General features: G+C 37.6%; 1 protein-coding gene across 3 annotated transcripts in view; it reads right to left on the bottom strand.

Moving 5' to 3' along the window:
• Positions 1 to 17,350, bottom strand: part of CACNA2D1 (calcium voltage-gated channel auxiliary subunit alpha2delta 1) — a 671,705-nt gene that overhangs the window by 176,546 nt on the left and 477,809 nt on the right. For all 3 annotated transcript variants that reach the window (XM_054017298.1, XM_054017306.1, XM_054017317.1), the window contains exon 7: positions 9,709 to 9,840. In XM_054017298.1, coding sequence (XP_053873273.1) covers positions 9,709 to 9,840 — 132 coding nt within the window. The remainder of the gene's footprint in view (positions 1 to 9,708; positions 9,841 to 17,350) is intronic.

Genomic DNA, 17,350 nt, shown 5'->3' with positions numbered 1-17,350 from the left:
CCCCTGATACTTGCCAACGATAGTGTTTCAGTCACATCATGTATGTTACATAGCGACAGTATATCACCTGTAGCAAAAAGAAAAAAAAAACCCTCCATCATCCAGAAACAGCCATAGATAAGTTTGTGATAAGAACTAGCAGATTACAAAAAGACGTAATTGATGAAAAAATTGCCTGGTCTGTTTATGCAACAAACTCTCCTTTCCGAATGATGGAGAACCCACATTTCATTAACATGGTTCAGTCATTAAGACCAGGATACAGTCCACCCAATAGAGCAGATGTTGCAGGCAAATTGCTGGATAAAGTGTATGAAAGAGAAATTGAGCACTGTGCAAAAGGTCTAGAGGATAAAATTGTTAACCTGAGTCTTAATGGGTGAAGCAATGTCCACAATGATCCTGTTGTATGTGCTTGTGTGACAACAGAAGAAGGGAATGTCTTCCTTACAGAAACAATGGAAATGCACACACAGCAGAATACTTACAAGAACTAGCAGTAAAAGCTATAACAAACTGTGAAAAAAATTCAAATGTCTAGTATGCAGCTTGGTCACAGACAATGCTGAAAATGTAACCAAGATGAGAAGAAATTATTTAGAAGAGAGTGAAGAGAGTCCCAAGCCAATAACATAGGGTTGCAGCGCTCATTTGATGCACCTTCTAGCCAATTTATTTCAGTGTTCCAGAAATAAAGGCTAACGTTGTTGAAACTGCAAAATACTTCCGTAACAACCACTTTGCAGGAGCTGCTCTGAACAAAAGTGGGAGGAACCAATCTAACTCTCCCACAAGACATTCAATGGAACTCAGTAGTGGACTGTTTTGAGCACTATATCAAGAACTGCCCTAATCTGATGACAATTTGTGAAGAAAATTGTGAAAAAATAGATGGCACTGTCACAGCCAAAGTTCTCAACATTGGGCTTAAGAGAAATGTTGAACACATGCTGAGTACCCTGAAGCCTATTTCTGTAGCCTTGAACAAAATGCAGGGAAATAGTGGTTTTATTGCTGATGCTGTTGAAATTTGGAAGGAACTGAGTGAGATCTTAAGAAGAGAAATGACAGAGTTAAATTACAATCATTAAAAAAAACAAATGGGACAAGCACTATCACCAGCTCATTTTCTTGCAGATATTCTCAATACTTGGTACTAGGGTCAAACCTTAACTCCTGAAGAAGAGGAGTTGGCTATGACATGGACATCCAGCAACCATCCCTCCATAATGCCAACTATAATAAACTTCAGGGCTAAGGGTGAATCATTGAAGAACTATATGTTTGCTGATGATGTTTTAAAGAAAGTCACACCAGTGAACTGGTGGAAGTCACTTAAGGACTTGGATTCAGAGACTGTTGAAGTGATAATCTCACTTTTAACAGCAGTAGCTTCCTGTGCCGGTGTAGAAAGAATATTTTCTTCCTTTGGACTAATTCATTACAAATTGAGAAATCGTTTGGGACCTGAAAAAGCAGGAAAGCTTGCTTTTCTTTTCCAGATTATGAACAAACAGGAAAATGAAGGTGAAGACGACTGAATTAGCTGCAGAAGCCAATATTTTAAGTTTCTAATGTTGACATGGCTGACATGGTCGATTTAATTTTTTTTAAATCATTTAACTATTTTAGTTAAAAACAATTTTAATAAAAACAAACCTGATTTTTAAAAAAACTTGACTGTTTAAATTCAAAAATTCATATGCTTGTTTTGTTAAAATAGTATCTGTTTGCTGCTGAAGAAAAAAATCCAGACTACATAACGTTGTTGTTTTAGTTAAATAAACCAATTTAAATGTCTGTCTGGTGATGTTCTCCTAGTACAACATGGTAAGAAAATCCTCCAAATATTAATGATTAACCTGTTGAATTGGAGATAGTTCACCTCCCAATGACTTCATACATATCTGTTTCAATTACCTTTGGTAAATGAAATAACCAATTATTCATTTTTGATATAGCTGTAAAACTAATCTGAAAAGTTTTCAAAATAAATCACTTTAGAAATGTATAGCGTGTACCTTCTAAAAATGAAACCTACATCTATCTCTGAGTTGTGAAGAATATGCATTAAAGTTATAACAACCAACAAGAATGCACTTTTATGTAGAAATCCGTGATTTAATTGAGTCTTCCTGACTACTGATTTAAATCAATTTGATTTAAATCGAATCCACCCTGGAAGGAACCCCACAATATGCCCCAAACAGGGTCAACAAAGAAACTGAGACATCTTGATTAACTCAATGGCTCAAGTTGTCACCAATGAGTTCTGTCTGCAAGCATGTTTCCCTGGACCACTAGTGTAGGAGGGTCCCATGACTTTATGGCCTATGGCTGTAGGTTTGACAGTATTGTGCATAAAAGGGTCTAATAACTAAGAGAACTCTATGTATATTCACTGAATTCCTTCCATCTCTCTGTTTACCTTTTCCTTTCTCCCTTGCAGTCTCATCTACTGCTTGATAATACATGTTTTGTATGAGTCTCTCTCAGATTTAGCTTACATTCTGTCAGACAGATATTTGTAAATAAGCACTTTCTTGTCCATCTCTTTGTTACCAGATCCCCACACAGCCTGGGTTCAACAAGTCCTAATTTCAAACATATTACAGAATCATAGGATCATATAAACATTAAGTTGGAAGGGATCTCGAGAAGTCATCAAGTCCACCAAGTCTTAACTAATGCCAGTTAAATCATAATTTAGCTTATGTACTAATACTTCCAGTTCTTTCGTGTTTATTCCCCATACACCTTGCGTTTGTGTACAGACATCTAAGGTTTTATCTATGCTAGAACTTTTATCAGCAAAACTTATGTTGACTAGGAGTGTGAAAAAACACCCCCCCACCCAACATAAGTTTCACCGACCAAAGCACCGGTAGAAGATGCTATCATAGATACCGCCACTCATTGTGGGTGTTTAATTATGCCAGTGGCAGAACTCTCTTCTGCCAGCATAGAGTGACTACACAGGAGACCTTACAGTGGCACAACTGTGCTGCTGTAAGGTCCATAGTGGAGACATAACCTAAGATATCAAGGAGACTCCCCCACTGATTTCCCTCTTGTTGTCCCTATGATCCTATTATAATTTCCCAACATTTAACCCTCTCTTAATGTTTCCTTTTTTATACTTGCCTGTGAGCTTTTGTTATCTCCCCCCTTTTAACCTAGTTTATGCTGTGCCTTCTTTCTATAGAAGTTAAAGGTTGCTAACAAGGATTTTTTTGTTTGGTTGGTTGGGTTTTTTAGCTCGATGGAAGATGCTTCTATTTAACAGTACACTTTTGTCAAGGGATATTGTATATACTAGGTTTGTGACACTAGGGCAGTAGGGGAAATCGATCTAAGTTATGCAACTTCAGCTCTGTGAATAACGTAGCTGAAGTTGACGTACTTAGACCTACTCACCATGGTGTCTTCACTGAGGTGAGTCAACTGCTGCTGCTCCCCTGTCGACTCTGCCTGCACCTCTCGTGGCGCTGGAGTACAGGAGTCTGCAGGAGAGTGCTTGGGGGTCGATTTATCGTGTCTAGACTAGAAACGATATATGGACCCCCGCTGGATCAATCGCTGCCCGCCGAGCCGTCGGGTAGTATAGACATACCCTAGGTCTACGAGCAAGAATGGCTTTGATAAGGATAAGTTTGTAACTAGATGGCTGAGGAATTAAAATTGCCAGTGAAAAATGTCACTTAAATGTTTTAGCCATCTTACTTCACTAGCCTGAAACTTTTGCTAGCCAAACTTGTTAACTTCATGTCTCAGCTGCTGTTGCAATTATTCCCCCATGTAAGAAATTTTGGAAGAGACACTCTAGAAAAATATCTGCTAGCAAATTACAGGATGATCTATGAGAGTTAGTACATTTCATTTTAAACTGGTAACATTTTACATTTTCAGCGCATTACAACTAGATACATTTTGGATCACTAGTAAAATGGTCAGTCATGACTTGCAGCAAGCACTTCCAGTCATAAATAATCATAAGAGGATTTGGAGATCTCTGGATTCTTTACATCAAGTCCCACCATACTGCAAAGAGCAGCCACTGCTGATACAAGCCTGTAGGGAGAGCAGAGACAGCAACTGAGTAGAGCCTCATTCCGCCCCCCCACCCCCTCATCCAATGGGCCAGCCAACACTTTTTAGTCACCATGGAGGGGGAAGTTATATGCTACTGCTTTAGACCAGTAGTAAATTACTTCCCTGTAGGAGTTGAGTTAGAAGGTGAATTGTACTCCTACCTCGGTTGGCTCCTTAGTTAGTGGAGAAAGTAGAATCACAATCTAGCCCTTAAATATGAACTACTGAATGTATCTGGGCTTAAAGCTATCAGCTCTGAGGAAACTCCAACTTCTTCAACCTTGCCTTTTATAATATAAACCCAGCAGCATGTACAGATTTAAAAACCCAACCCAACCCATCCATACCAAACAAAAAACTTTATACTCTTCCCTCCTCCCCCCCAAACAGAAGATGAGAGAAAGAATTATCCCTACATAACATCAGATACTATAGCGATGAGGGTAGCATAAGAATGTATTTTAATAGAATATAATATAATGGCTGGAAGGGACCTCGAGAGGCCATCAAGTTCAGCTCCCTATGATGAGAAAGGACCAAGTAAACCTAGACCATGCCTGATGGCTGTTTGTTCAACCTGTTCTGAAAAACCTCCAGTGACGGCAATTCCACAACCTCCCTTGGAACCTATTCCAGAACTTCACTATCCTTATAGTTAGAAAGGTTTTCCTAATTTCTAACCTGAATCTACCTGGCTGCAGATTAAGCCCATTACTTCTTGACCAACCATCAGTGAGAACAGTGGAGAACAACTGATCACCGTCCTCTTTATAGCAGATCTCTTAACATATTTGGAGGCTATCAGATCCCTCCTCAATCTTCTTTTCTCAAGACTAGATTTGCCCAGTTTTTTAACCTTAAATCATAGGTCAGGTTTTCAAAACCTTTCATCTTTTCTTTGCTCTCCTCTGTACTCTCTCCAGTTTATCCACATATTTTCTTAAGTGAGGCACCCAGAATTGGACACAGTACTCCAGCTGGGGCCTCAACAATGCAGGGACAATTACCTCCCTTTTACATACAATAGTCTTGCTAATATACCCTAGAATGATATTAGCCTTTTTCACAGCTGCATCACATTATTAACTCATATTCAATTTGTGGTCCGCTATAAGCCCCAGATCGTTCTCAGCAATATTACCACCTAGACAGTTATTCCACCACTTTGTAGTTGTGCGTTTGATTTTTCCTGTGACTGTAGTACTTTGCATTTGTTTTTATTGAATTTCATCTCATTGAATTCAGACCAATTCTCCAATTTGTCAAGACTGTTTTGAATATTAATCCTGTCCTCCAAAGTGTTTGCAACTCCTTCCAGCTTGGTGTCATCTGCAAATTTTACAAGCATACTCTCCACTCTATTATTCAAGTCATTCATGAAAATATTCAATAGTATCGGACTTAGAACTCACCCCGTGAGATCTGGTTAGTTATTTGACTGCAAACTGTTGATAACTATTCTTTGAGTATGGTCTTTCAACCACTTGTGCAACCACTGTCTAGTAATTTCATCTAGACCACCTTTTTCCTGGTTTGCTTATATCAATGTCACGTGGGACTGTGTCAAAACCCTTACTAAAATCAAGATACACTGCATTTATTACTTCTTTCCTATCCACTAGGCCAGTAACCTAGAATAGAATAGAATTGCCATCTCATCACTCTCAGAACGAGGACATCATGATCTGAAAGCAGCAACTGAATACCCCATCATGTCCTGTGATTCAAGATATTGCCTACTAGCCAGGTCTTTTGAGGTCATGCCCTTCATTCCATTCTCTCCAGTTCAAAGAGCTTCAAAAAATACAGTTGTTACTCTATGGTACTATCATTTTAGATGCAGTTGTGATAAAAAATAAATAGCTGAAATAGGCAGATCTTCCTTTTACAATTTCACCTTTAAAGTAGTACTGAGTATCAGTGAATGCAATGAGTAATACTAAATGAGCAGTATGGTACACCTCTACCCCGATATAACACGACCCAATATAACGCAAATTCGGATATAACGCGGTAAAGCAGCGCTCCGGGGGGTGGGGGGGGGGCAGCTGCGCACTCCGTTGGATCAAAGCAAGTTTGATATAACGTGGTTTCACCTATAATGCGGTAAGATTTTTTGGCTCCTGAGGACAGCGTTATATCGGAGTAGAGGTGTATTTACAGCTAGGGTTGGGAAGACAAATTGCAGCTAATAATTTGTTTGACAAGTTTCACATTTTTCTCTTTTTACAATTACAATTAACTTGGTATCGTCTCAAAGATATTAATTATGGATTAAATTCACCCCTTCACATAAGTACTGCCTGTAGCAGTTTTGGAAAGGCTGAACACCCAAAGCATGAGCACCACTGCAGCAGTTCATTTTACCTGAAGACCTTAAAGTGCTTTACATAAATTAAGCTTCAGAACATCCATAGAAGGCAGACAGATCTTTTTATGCCCATTTTACAGACGGATAAACTGAGACACAGAATTTAGGGCACACATATAAAATGGTGAGAAAATACACAAAAACATCTTGGCTCAAATTTCCAAATCCCAAAGTGCTCATCAACTTAAACTGTAGAGTGTAGGGTAAAGAATGCACACACAATGTTTACGCCAGTGACAGTCTACTAGTGCTATGTGCAGGACACAGAGTCTGGGAATTGTCCAGTTACAGAAATACCTATCAGTCATATTTGCAACTTACATGCACAGGGCTAAGCACAAGAACACTTACCTATGGTTCTTTAGAGTACAATAGCTAGATGTAACAGCTTGGAGGCTGCTGACTGTCTAATACTACTATGTTTCCATAGTGATCACTACAACTATTGTGTGATTTGGATGCATCTGACTATGCAGGTCCTATTTCAGCACCTCACAGAAATGATGTATTTTTGTTGTCAAACGTTTCTGGAACATTTGCTTCTCTGTCAGCTCCAGGAAGCTGATGTGTTGCCTATAAACTTTATGCTGTGTGTACTTGGAACTCTTGTGTATCTTCCCTCGCTTTCATTTTCCTCTATATTAAAAGACTGAGCACTTTTCTCTTTGGTTGAGGGTATTGTACTCATTTCCAAATCGCCCTGTGTGTCTTGTGATGTCCCTTTTCAGTCTAAGGCAATAAACAATTTTTGGAAACATATGGGGTGAAATCCTGGCTGCACTGAAGTCAATGGCAAAACTCCAGTTGACTTCAATGGGACCAGGATTTCACCCATAAACATTAATTTTTTCAACATGATATGGGGTTCTGAATAGTATAATATTGGCACTTTTGTACTATGTAAAACTACAATATAGAGGTTTTAATGAAAGTGCATGACTAACATCCATATAGTCACATGTTTTGTCAGTTATACTGATGACATATTGTCCCTGTATACACCTGATGAAAGCAATAAGTAAGACATTTTGAATTGACTTGATTTTACTAAATGCATATCCTATTATAGCTCTTCATGGCCCTAGTCCTGCTTCCATTGTAGTCAATGGATGATTTATCATTATTTAGTGGAAGCAAGCTCAAGCCCACCGAAAATACATTAATATACAAATTATATCTTGATTGCATCTGCTTTACATAGATATAAAAGATTATTGCTATATTTTACCATATCTATATATGGCTATGCATCTACAAAACACATACATTCAGAATCTCCAATATATTATTCCTATGAATATTCAAAGGACAGTATTTTTTATACCAGTTAAACTGTAAGGATGGTTTAATGGTGCGATTGCAAACTTTAGACTGGGGAGACCCACGGTCAATTCCCTGCTCTGTTGACAGACTCCCTCTGTGACCTTGGCCAACTCACTTATTCTCGCTGTGTCTCAGTTCCCACCTGTACAACGGAATTAACAGCACTTCCCTACAACAAAGGGGTATTGGGAGGATAAATACCTTATTAAAGATGTTACATCTGCCACTCAAATGTTATGGATGTAAGCACCTAAAATAGATAGCTAAACTAGATTTAATTGGAGGAAATGTATTTTCAATACACATTTAAGAATATTTTACAAATATGTTTGCCATTTAAGAGTGCCAGCTGTTACCGACAGTTATGCAACAGTGGAATGTGAGACATCACAGATACAATTTCCCTGTACTTGGAATAAACCACTGCATAGTAACTATTCATTTATTATGACGTTTTAATGGTGACCCCAAGGCACAGCACTAATGTACCACATAAGTATAGTGACAGAGAACTTTGTAACCAGGGAAATGTGAAAGTAGCCTTTTCATTATTATTTACTCATTACCTCTCACTGTAGTTATTTCATCAACAAACAGCATGGTGACATCCACTGGACTGAGGTACTATATAATATCTTTTTCCACAACTAGCCCAAAGGAGCATAACAGCCAATTCCATTACTTGTGCTAATCATACAACTACAGTATTAATGTAAACCTCTGAACCCTCAGAAATGCCAGCAATCCACCCTGAACAGAAGAAACACCCTAACATTTTTTCTTAACCAGTTCCAGGTAAAGGAGATACAAGACAACGTACTTAAACTTTATGCTATTGCTGGTTATAGCGTAATTTAAAAAAGAATGGAGAACTTCAACAATAAAAACACCAGTGTAGAGAACATGCCTAATATAAAACAAATCTTTGTAATAAATTATCCTTATGGAATATATTCACTCAACGGAGTGTATTGATAGCTAAAAACCATTAAAATATACATCTTCTTATATTAATTACTGTGATGCAATAAGCTGACTATTTGACAGGTGGAATATATGCAGTTAAAAGAATGCCAGTTGTATTCATTAGTTTTAGCTTTAGTGGCATGGCCATAAGTGTTAGAGGTCCTGAATCTGGCGAATAAACACATCATCATACAATTGTGCTTAATCTACAAGATTATCTGCCAACCTATTGAGTCAAGCATTTGTGGAGCATGTAAAGTGCAAACCTCACCAGCAAGTGTTCCAGCACTATTTTGTAGTTTCCTCTGCCGTCATATAGGGCTTATTTACATTCTGAGCTGGGGGTGTGATTCTCAGCTCAAGACACAGACCTGAGCAAGTTCTGATCAAGGTAACATGCTAAAACTAGAGTGTAGCCATGGTGATACGAGCAGAGGGAGCCAGGGCTACCTGCCCCTTGCTTATGGTCTCAGATGGATATGATTTATAGCAAGCCTGTCCCACCACTCACTCTGCAACCCCTACACTCTATTTTTAGTCCTCTAGCTGGATGAAAGCTAGCAGGAGTATGTCTCCTAGAGCTGGAAATCACTGCCAGCTTGAAGTGCAAACATACTCTTAGAGAGCTACATACAGAAACAATGCAGCTGCACAATATTCCAAGCAACATTCTACTCCTGAAATCCATTCCTAAGTGCTGAGTTACAGCTGATGGAATATTCTGAACCCAATTTCCCCTCTCACACCAGTTTTACACCAAGACAGTTTCACTGAGTTAATAGAGTTGCTTCTAATTTGCAGTGGGGTAACTAAGAAGAGAACCAGGCCAGCTATAAATTTTGTTCTGAGAAAATTAAGGTATCTTCAATTGTCACAGGATTGCTTGAATAAATAAAGGGGAATTCCTTACTGGTATTTCTGAGAGACACGTTATTTGGTTATAAGCTTGCAATTACCTGGATAATACCGGGCGAGGCCAGTCGCACTGCCAAAAACCTGCCATAACAAAGTTGGGTCTTCTTCTCTGTTCTTTTTGAATACCTCATCCAATGCTCCAGTCCAGTTGAGTTCATTTAACACTATTGTAGCTGTAAAAGAGGATACATATTTGGTATTACACAGCAAAGTATTTACATAATTAGCAGCTAATATTCCTTAAAGGAATTTTAAAAATTGTGAAAGATTTAACATGACAAATATGGTGCAGGGGCTGAGTAAACTATTCTAACAACTATTCCAGAGAGTATGTAATTTAAGTAAACAACAGAGTAAGTTTGAGGAAATGCAGTCCTGCTCCTTGAAAATATTAATATTCTTTAATTTTCTTGTACTGCTTTTTTCCCAGTGATTCATCTGTATGCAAAGATTATTCTTATTTTTTTTGGATACTTAATTTCTTCTGTGGAATATGTTGTTTCTGATGGGTCATTCTATTCTTGATTCCAGGCTACAAACAAGTAAATTAGAGGATGTAACCACATAACCTATTTGATCACAGGACGCAGCCATGTGACAAAGCAAGGTGATACCAAGAAAAGATGTATAAGTCATTGGAAAATGTAACAAAGGTCTCTCTTTCAAGCTAAATGCTATTATTTAAGATGAATTCCATGGAAAAGAGAAAACAATGAATTAAAGAACATTAGAATTGTAAAACCGAGCTGGGACTAGCAACCAAAACCATGCTCATTATTGCAAGTTAACAGGACTTCATGTTTATGGATGTGAACACTTGCAGAAAGATCAATTCTGTGGACATTAATATTCATGAGCAGGGTCAGTTCCACAGTGAACTTGAGATACAAGGAAATTCATATGCTTAAGCATGATCAGCACTAAACACTAAGTGGCCAGTGACATGGAAATTCATATTCACAAAGCTGCCCTGTACTGATGCTTGTGTTACTTTTGCAAATATTTATATTAGCATGTTCTATGCCTTAGTTTTAAAAGTGGAAAAAAGATTGCAGGGGCTTTATGAACAATGCTCCGCTACAGTACTAATCAACTGAACAAATAATGAAGTTGAATTATGGTACCATGCTTTAATCAGTTGTAAATCCAACTAATTTCCAAAGATATTTCAATCACAGTAGGCACCAGCTTGGCATTAAGATTTTTAGAAGAGAGCAAGGTTTTAGTTGGTGGTTGGGTCACTAATGCTTTCCTTTGTCTTGTCTGATGCTTCAAGACTGAAATACATAGGTTATAAAGATGATAGTGACACACTCATTACCAACAGTGAACTCAAAAGGGGTGGGGGAGGGGGAGAAATATATCTGAAGTGACAAAATGCATGTACAATATTGCTTTTCATCAGAATTCTGTTGTATTTCTACAGAATTGTCTATAGGAAATTCAAGCTGGACTAAATAAAGTGAGTCCATCTTTCAGACAAAAAAAATGGATCATTCTGCAAAGCTTTATAGGTGAGGTGGACGGAGGACCAAGAATAAAAACTTGGTACAATATTGAAATTAATATCGGCGTCTAAACTGCGGTTTTGTACTTAGAGTAATAAATTGCTAACATTAAATTTCATAGGTTTGTTTTTTTAAGGCTAACGGGACATTTGGTACACATTGTTCTGTGAAAGAATTATTTTTTCAGAGAAGTTTCAAAAGTGCTTTCTGTTCTCCTGAGATGCAGACTTTTGGAGAAATATAAAATTAAACCTCCTATTCTCCAGATCCCTTCTAACCTGTGTACCTTGCTGCGCATCGGAGTTCAAAGTGCTGAGCGGTCACATTGGAGCACTCTGGGATAGCTCCCGGAGGCCAATACCATCGATTTGCATCTGCACTACCCCAAATTTGACCCAGCAAGGGTCGTCGGGGAGGAGTACAGAAGTCAATTTTAAGAGCCCTTTAGGTCGACAGAACGGGATTGGTTGTGTGGATGCAGTCATTTTTAAATCAACCTAACGCAGCTAAATTCACCCTAACACCATAGTGTAGACCAGGGCTTAGTGCTTTGCTAAATATAGATGAACTTGAGCACAAGTGTAAAGCTAGACATGTGCTTAAGTGCCTTGCTCAATTAGGAAGGACTTATTTCTCCATGATTCAGTTTCCCATGCTTAAAATGGGGATAAAGATACGCCCCTATAAATCTATTGAAGTATGTGAGATGCTCAAATACTACAATGATGAGTATCCCAGAAAAGCCTATGCATAAATAATAATAATAATGGTTAACAAGGGGAAAAAAAGAGTGATCACACATATTGAAACATCTAGATACTACAGTGACAAGGACCTTACAGATATAATAGAGTAATTCACCTATTAATAATTCCTCTGATTTTTCTCCATGGTTTTATATGGCAAAACCCCTTCCCTACTTCTGATATTTGTGGAAAAAAGGTGCTAGATAGTTAACTTTAAGCATCTTCTTTATTTATAGGTTGATTCCCCACCATCCCACATCCTACCCCCAGGATTTTAGAATATATACTGTATTTTGTCTTAAAGTACTATTTTTGCACATGTGAAAGAGACTTTTTTCCTTATTTATGCATTTTAAGAATGATTTGTTAAAAATGAGAAAAAAAAAAGTCCAGGAAAAAAACTGTTTCCTGCCAAGTCTGAATGCCTGAAAACAGGAGTTTACGAGTGGAGTTTAACTGGACCAGCAAAAGCAGCTCACACCAACACCAGTTATAGTAGTTAAAAAAAGCTGGGAGAAAGCTGCTAATGATATGAATAGCATTTCTACTGTCACATTTTCAAAAGCAAACCTTCCAGCACTCCAGAAATTAATATAGTGAATGCTCCAGTTTTAAATTGCAGAAGCTCCTCACACAACTGTATGGTTCAATTTGCATCAACTTCCTTTTAATTCACTCTCTCACTGTGACCGAAGCAACGTGTCATGTACTTGGAAGCAAATATGTATAGTGCAATGGGGGGAGGCTGTTATTCAGATACCACAACATAAGGTCATTAAAACAACCATTCCAGGAGGAGGTTTGGTATTTGTGTGTGTGCTATAAAACAACAAGCTTCTATCACAAACAGAATATCCATCCAAAGGGACAGGGAGTGAAGAAATAATTGTAAGGAATTATAGCTTTCACCATCACTTTCAAAATTTGTATTTATTCAAGAAGCTTAATACTGCTTTGCAGTTGTTGATGGATGTACTCTCACTTTAAATAGGCAGGAATGCCAAAATTTGCTGACAATGAGATCTACCACTTCTCTGGCTGCTAATAGGCAATTTCAAACTGGCACCTCTGATGAATAGTTGATTCTGGTTAAACTTCTAACAGCAATGCCTCTGAAGCTTTCCAGCTTAAGAAAAGCCACCTTAAACAAACAAACCAACCAACAAACAAAAAACAGCTATTCCTCAAACCACTCCCCCCATAAAATATCAACTCATTTTGCACATAACTAAATCATTCCAGAGATATTGAATTCAGCTGACCATGATCTAAACTTTAAGATTTGGATTTCTATTGGCTTCCCAAATGTAAGTGTTTCTTATAGTAGCTATAGTATATTTTCATTTATTTTTGTTGTTTTGAAAAACTGGACCTTCCTAAAATGGACTTTTGATGAGTTGTAGTGGCCAGGTCAATTGAGAAATGACATTTTCTCAAATCACGTACCTTATCTTTTGAAGCACACCATTGTAAGAGGATGGAGCTTTTGATGATAATGGCAGAACATCAAGATTTAGATAACTGGCTTACTCCTAAATCCTCTTAAAAAACAGGCCTTGATCTTTGGAGATTGACTCTCAATGTACTTCTATTGCTACCTCCCACTTGACATGGGCAGGAAAGGAAAACTAAATTCATCATCATACAATAGGCAACATCATTCTTTCCTGCTAATTCCATTGAAATACATCTATCTTTTCTCCCCCCCACCTTTTTTTTGTTTGTTTGTTTATGACATGGGATTCAGGAGCCTTGACAAGCCCTGGATTCAATCTGCCTCTGCAAATGCAATCAATAAAACACTACACTATTATTTGCTCTCTGTTAAGCAGAGCTGGAAGAACGTAGTTTTGATGATTTATTTAATGTATAGGCCCTGGCCTGAGTAGAAGGCAATGTATGACTTTATTTGAAAAGCCTGGGAGCTATTTACTATCTCCAAAAAGATGTCAGTTACTGTTCCCTAATGATGCTGCTATGCATACACTGGAGGGAACAGAAAGCACCTCCTCAGCAATGCATTTATAACATAAAAGTGATTGTCTTTTAGTGTGATGGTGGGGGGCTGGGTTTCCATCTCCTATTTTAATGAAGTTCAATCATTGATTTAAAAAAGCACACACAACTTAGGCAGAATTATTGTGGTGAATGTTATATATTATTCCAGTCAAATACTGGGCTATTGGAGTGAGGATATATTTACAGGTGTGTATTTATTCACGTGTTCACACTTGTGCTCAACCCCCCGCTCCCCAACCCCAGTCAATAACATCCACACATTACAGAAATTCCACTGAAAATGTATTCTATTTTTCTGCCTCATATGTTTTATTACAAAACCAGTACACTTTACCTACATTTTTCAGAGCTTAGACACTTTCTGGTGCATGTTAAAGGAAATAGTGCTAAATATACTCACCAATCACAGAAAGTTTTTACTGCTATCTCATTTACGTGGGGCTGAGAAAGAAAGTGTAATTTCCTGTAAGTTTCTAAACAAACTTAGGTACTGAGAGAATTTTTATTAAGTGCTTGGGTGGCTCATACATATAAATCTGTGGATACATCCACAAATACTAAAGTTCTGAAGAGGCCATTTAAAAAAAAATACAACTCAGTGATTTTCAGAGCTTCAAATGAAGATACTGGGGTAATTCACCTCACAAGGTATGACCTGGTGACCTACAATTTCTCCCATGATATAAAGCTCATCAGAAGTAAAAATTCTACCATACATTTAAGTAAGTCTTTCTCTATGTGAGCTCTTTCTGTTAAGGCTGTGGTTATGTAGGTAGGATGTTCTCTGAAGAACCCATGGCCTCTACAGAAACTTTTTCCACTGCTTGGAGATCATCTGTCCTCATATCAGTAAGTCAGTCTGCAGCTGTAGGGTGCCCTTGCTTTTAGATGCACAAATAGCCATGCTGGCAAAACAAAACAAAACAAAATCCCACAACTTCCATCTGTGACTAGCCAGAAGAATGAACTCTGCTGTATTGGTCACAGACCTGGCCACAGTGATGACCTCCAGATAACTGATACAACTTATGTCAAAAGTGAAACTAGAAACCCTGAAAAAAGCTCCATCTGAGCAAAAAAAGCAACCTTTCAGTTTAACCACACAGTAAACACCTCACCAAAGTGCAACACTCTCTGTGCTTGCTCATTACACAATACAAGTTCAAGGTCTGCATCCTGTTATTCAAAGTGTTCTATGGGAATGGCCCTAGCTACCTAAGAGATCTCCTCTCCCTCTGCAAACATGACCTCACACAACAGATGAGTTCCACCAGAACAGTGATGCTGTCAATCAAAAGGGAAAGCTCATGGGTGCAAGAGAAAGAAATTATAGAAAATTAGGGTTTTCATGAAACTAACCATTTTCAGAACTTAATATAGAATTTGTTTCTTAGACATGGCTTCTCCCCCACTAACGTGTTCTCTCTCACATACTGACAAAGAAAAACAAACACAAATATTTATAAAATAATTAAGATATTCTTCTACATGTCGAGAAGTGAGAGAGAGAGAGAGAGAGAACAAGCACTATTGCGATTTCTTTTTTAATTATATAGGAAGAACTACAATATTAGGGTGTTGGGGTCAAATAGGTACCTACACAGATACTGGAACCCAGAAATTAACCCTAGAATTCAGTTAAAATAAAAAGGCAGATAAGCAATGATTATTAATGCCACACTGCATAATTCTAAAAATAGTAAATATTTATTCTTCACTCCTTTGCATTGTGTAGGTAAATAAATTCTAAGATATTGCAAGATTCTTTCATACTTAATTTTGATATTCTGTTGAGCCAAAACATATTTGTAGCAAATGGGAAGATTATTTATACATACACAAAGAAAGAGATAAGAAAAAGAACTGCACAGTTGAACTACAATATGCTAAATTTTTCAATATTACTGCACACATTAGTAATTACCTGCTTTTTCAGTTATTTAGATTCAAATCATGATCCTATTGATTTAATCCTAAATCACTAAAATATTCTCTAGAGCAGCTATCTCGCTGAATATATATTTAAAATAAAAACATATAGCTGTAATGTGGACAAACTGGAGAGAGTCCAGTGGAGGGCATCGAAAATTATTAGGAGGCTGGGGCACATGACTTATGAGGAGAGGCTGAGGGAACTGGGCTTATTTAGTCTGCAGAAGAGAAGAGTGAGGGAGGATTTGATAGCAGCCTTCAACTACCTGAAGGGGGGTTCAAAGAGGATGGAGTTAGGCTGTCCTCAGTGGTGGCAGATGACAGAACAAGGAGCAATTGTCTCAAGTTGCAGTGGGGGAGGTCTTTGTTGGATATTAGGAAAAATAATTTCACCAGTTGGGTGGTGAAGCACTGGAATGGGTTACCTAGGGAGGTGGTGGAATCTCCATCCTTAGAGGTTTTTAGGCCTGGCTTGACAAAGCCCTGGCTGTGATGATTTAGTTGGGGTTGGTCCTGCTTTGAGCAGGGGGTTGGATTACATGATCTCCTGAGGTCTCTTCCAACCCTAGTCTTCTATGATTCTATGATTCAAATGTACTTAATTCATACTCTTATTTTTTAAATTGGTGAATGCAAAGAAATATAAACATTTGTAACAGAAATTATCATCATCAGCACGCTATATTAAAGTTATATACATTTTGTTTGTCTGCTTTAACAAAAACTAAACAGGCATCTCTGAAGAAACACAAAGTAACACTATCTCCTTTATCATTTTGTCCAAGTACCAAGATGGCATTTAAAGGACAGAAGGAACTAAAAAAAATATGGTTCTAAAATTGTTCTCTCTAATAGTTTCAAAAATAGTTCAGTAAGCAGGGAAGAAATGTTCAATGGGATTTTTTAGTGCATGTAACTGTTTGGTCTTTTAATTAGAAATCAAGTGCAAAACCTTGGTTTGGAATGATCCTTAATCAGTAGTTCAAACTGAATAATTTCAACATCAGAAATTGCTGAAGCATAATTTTATGATATACATGTAACACTCTTAATTAGAAGTCCAAATGGTAAAACACCCTGTACTTTTTTTTTTAAATGTATGAGTTCTCTATTCCCCATTACATAGCTGACATTATGGATTAGATACTTCTATTAATGAGTCACCAGAGAAGACACTGAAATCTAGCATTCAGTTGTTTCTTATGTCAAATCAAGAAAATTAATTGGCAATGCCATATGATGTAAGCTGACAGGTTTAGCTGCCACATGCTGATAGCAAGAATGGCACACTAAAAGCTCATAAAAAAGAGAAATGCTCAGGAGAAGGAAATGAGAATAAAAATGTCAAGAACAGAGGATGGAATTAGGCTTCTGTTACATCTCAACAAGAGCAATTAATAAAATGTAAAGTAGGCATCCAAAGCTTCACCAGTACGAACTCACAGTGTTTAAATGAGTTATTCACCACTCTATATAAA

Source organism: Malaclemys terrapin, chromosome 1, assembly GCF_027887155.1.
Source record: "Malaclemys terrapin pileata isolate rMalTer1 chromosome 1, rMalTer1.hap1, whole genome shotgun sequence".
Taxonomy (NCBI): Eukaryota; Metazoa; Chordata; order Testudines; family Emydidae; genus Malaclemys; species Malaclemys terrapin.
This window is presented reverse-complemented; position numbering and strand designations above follow the sequence as displayed.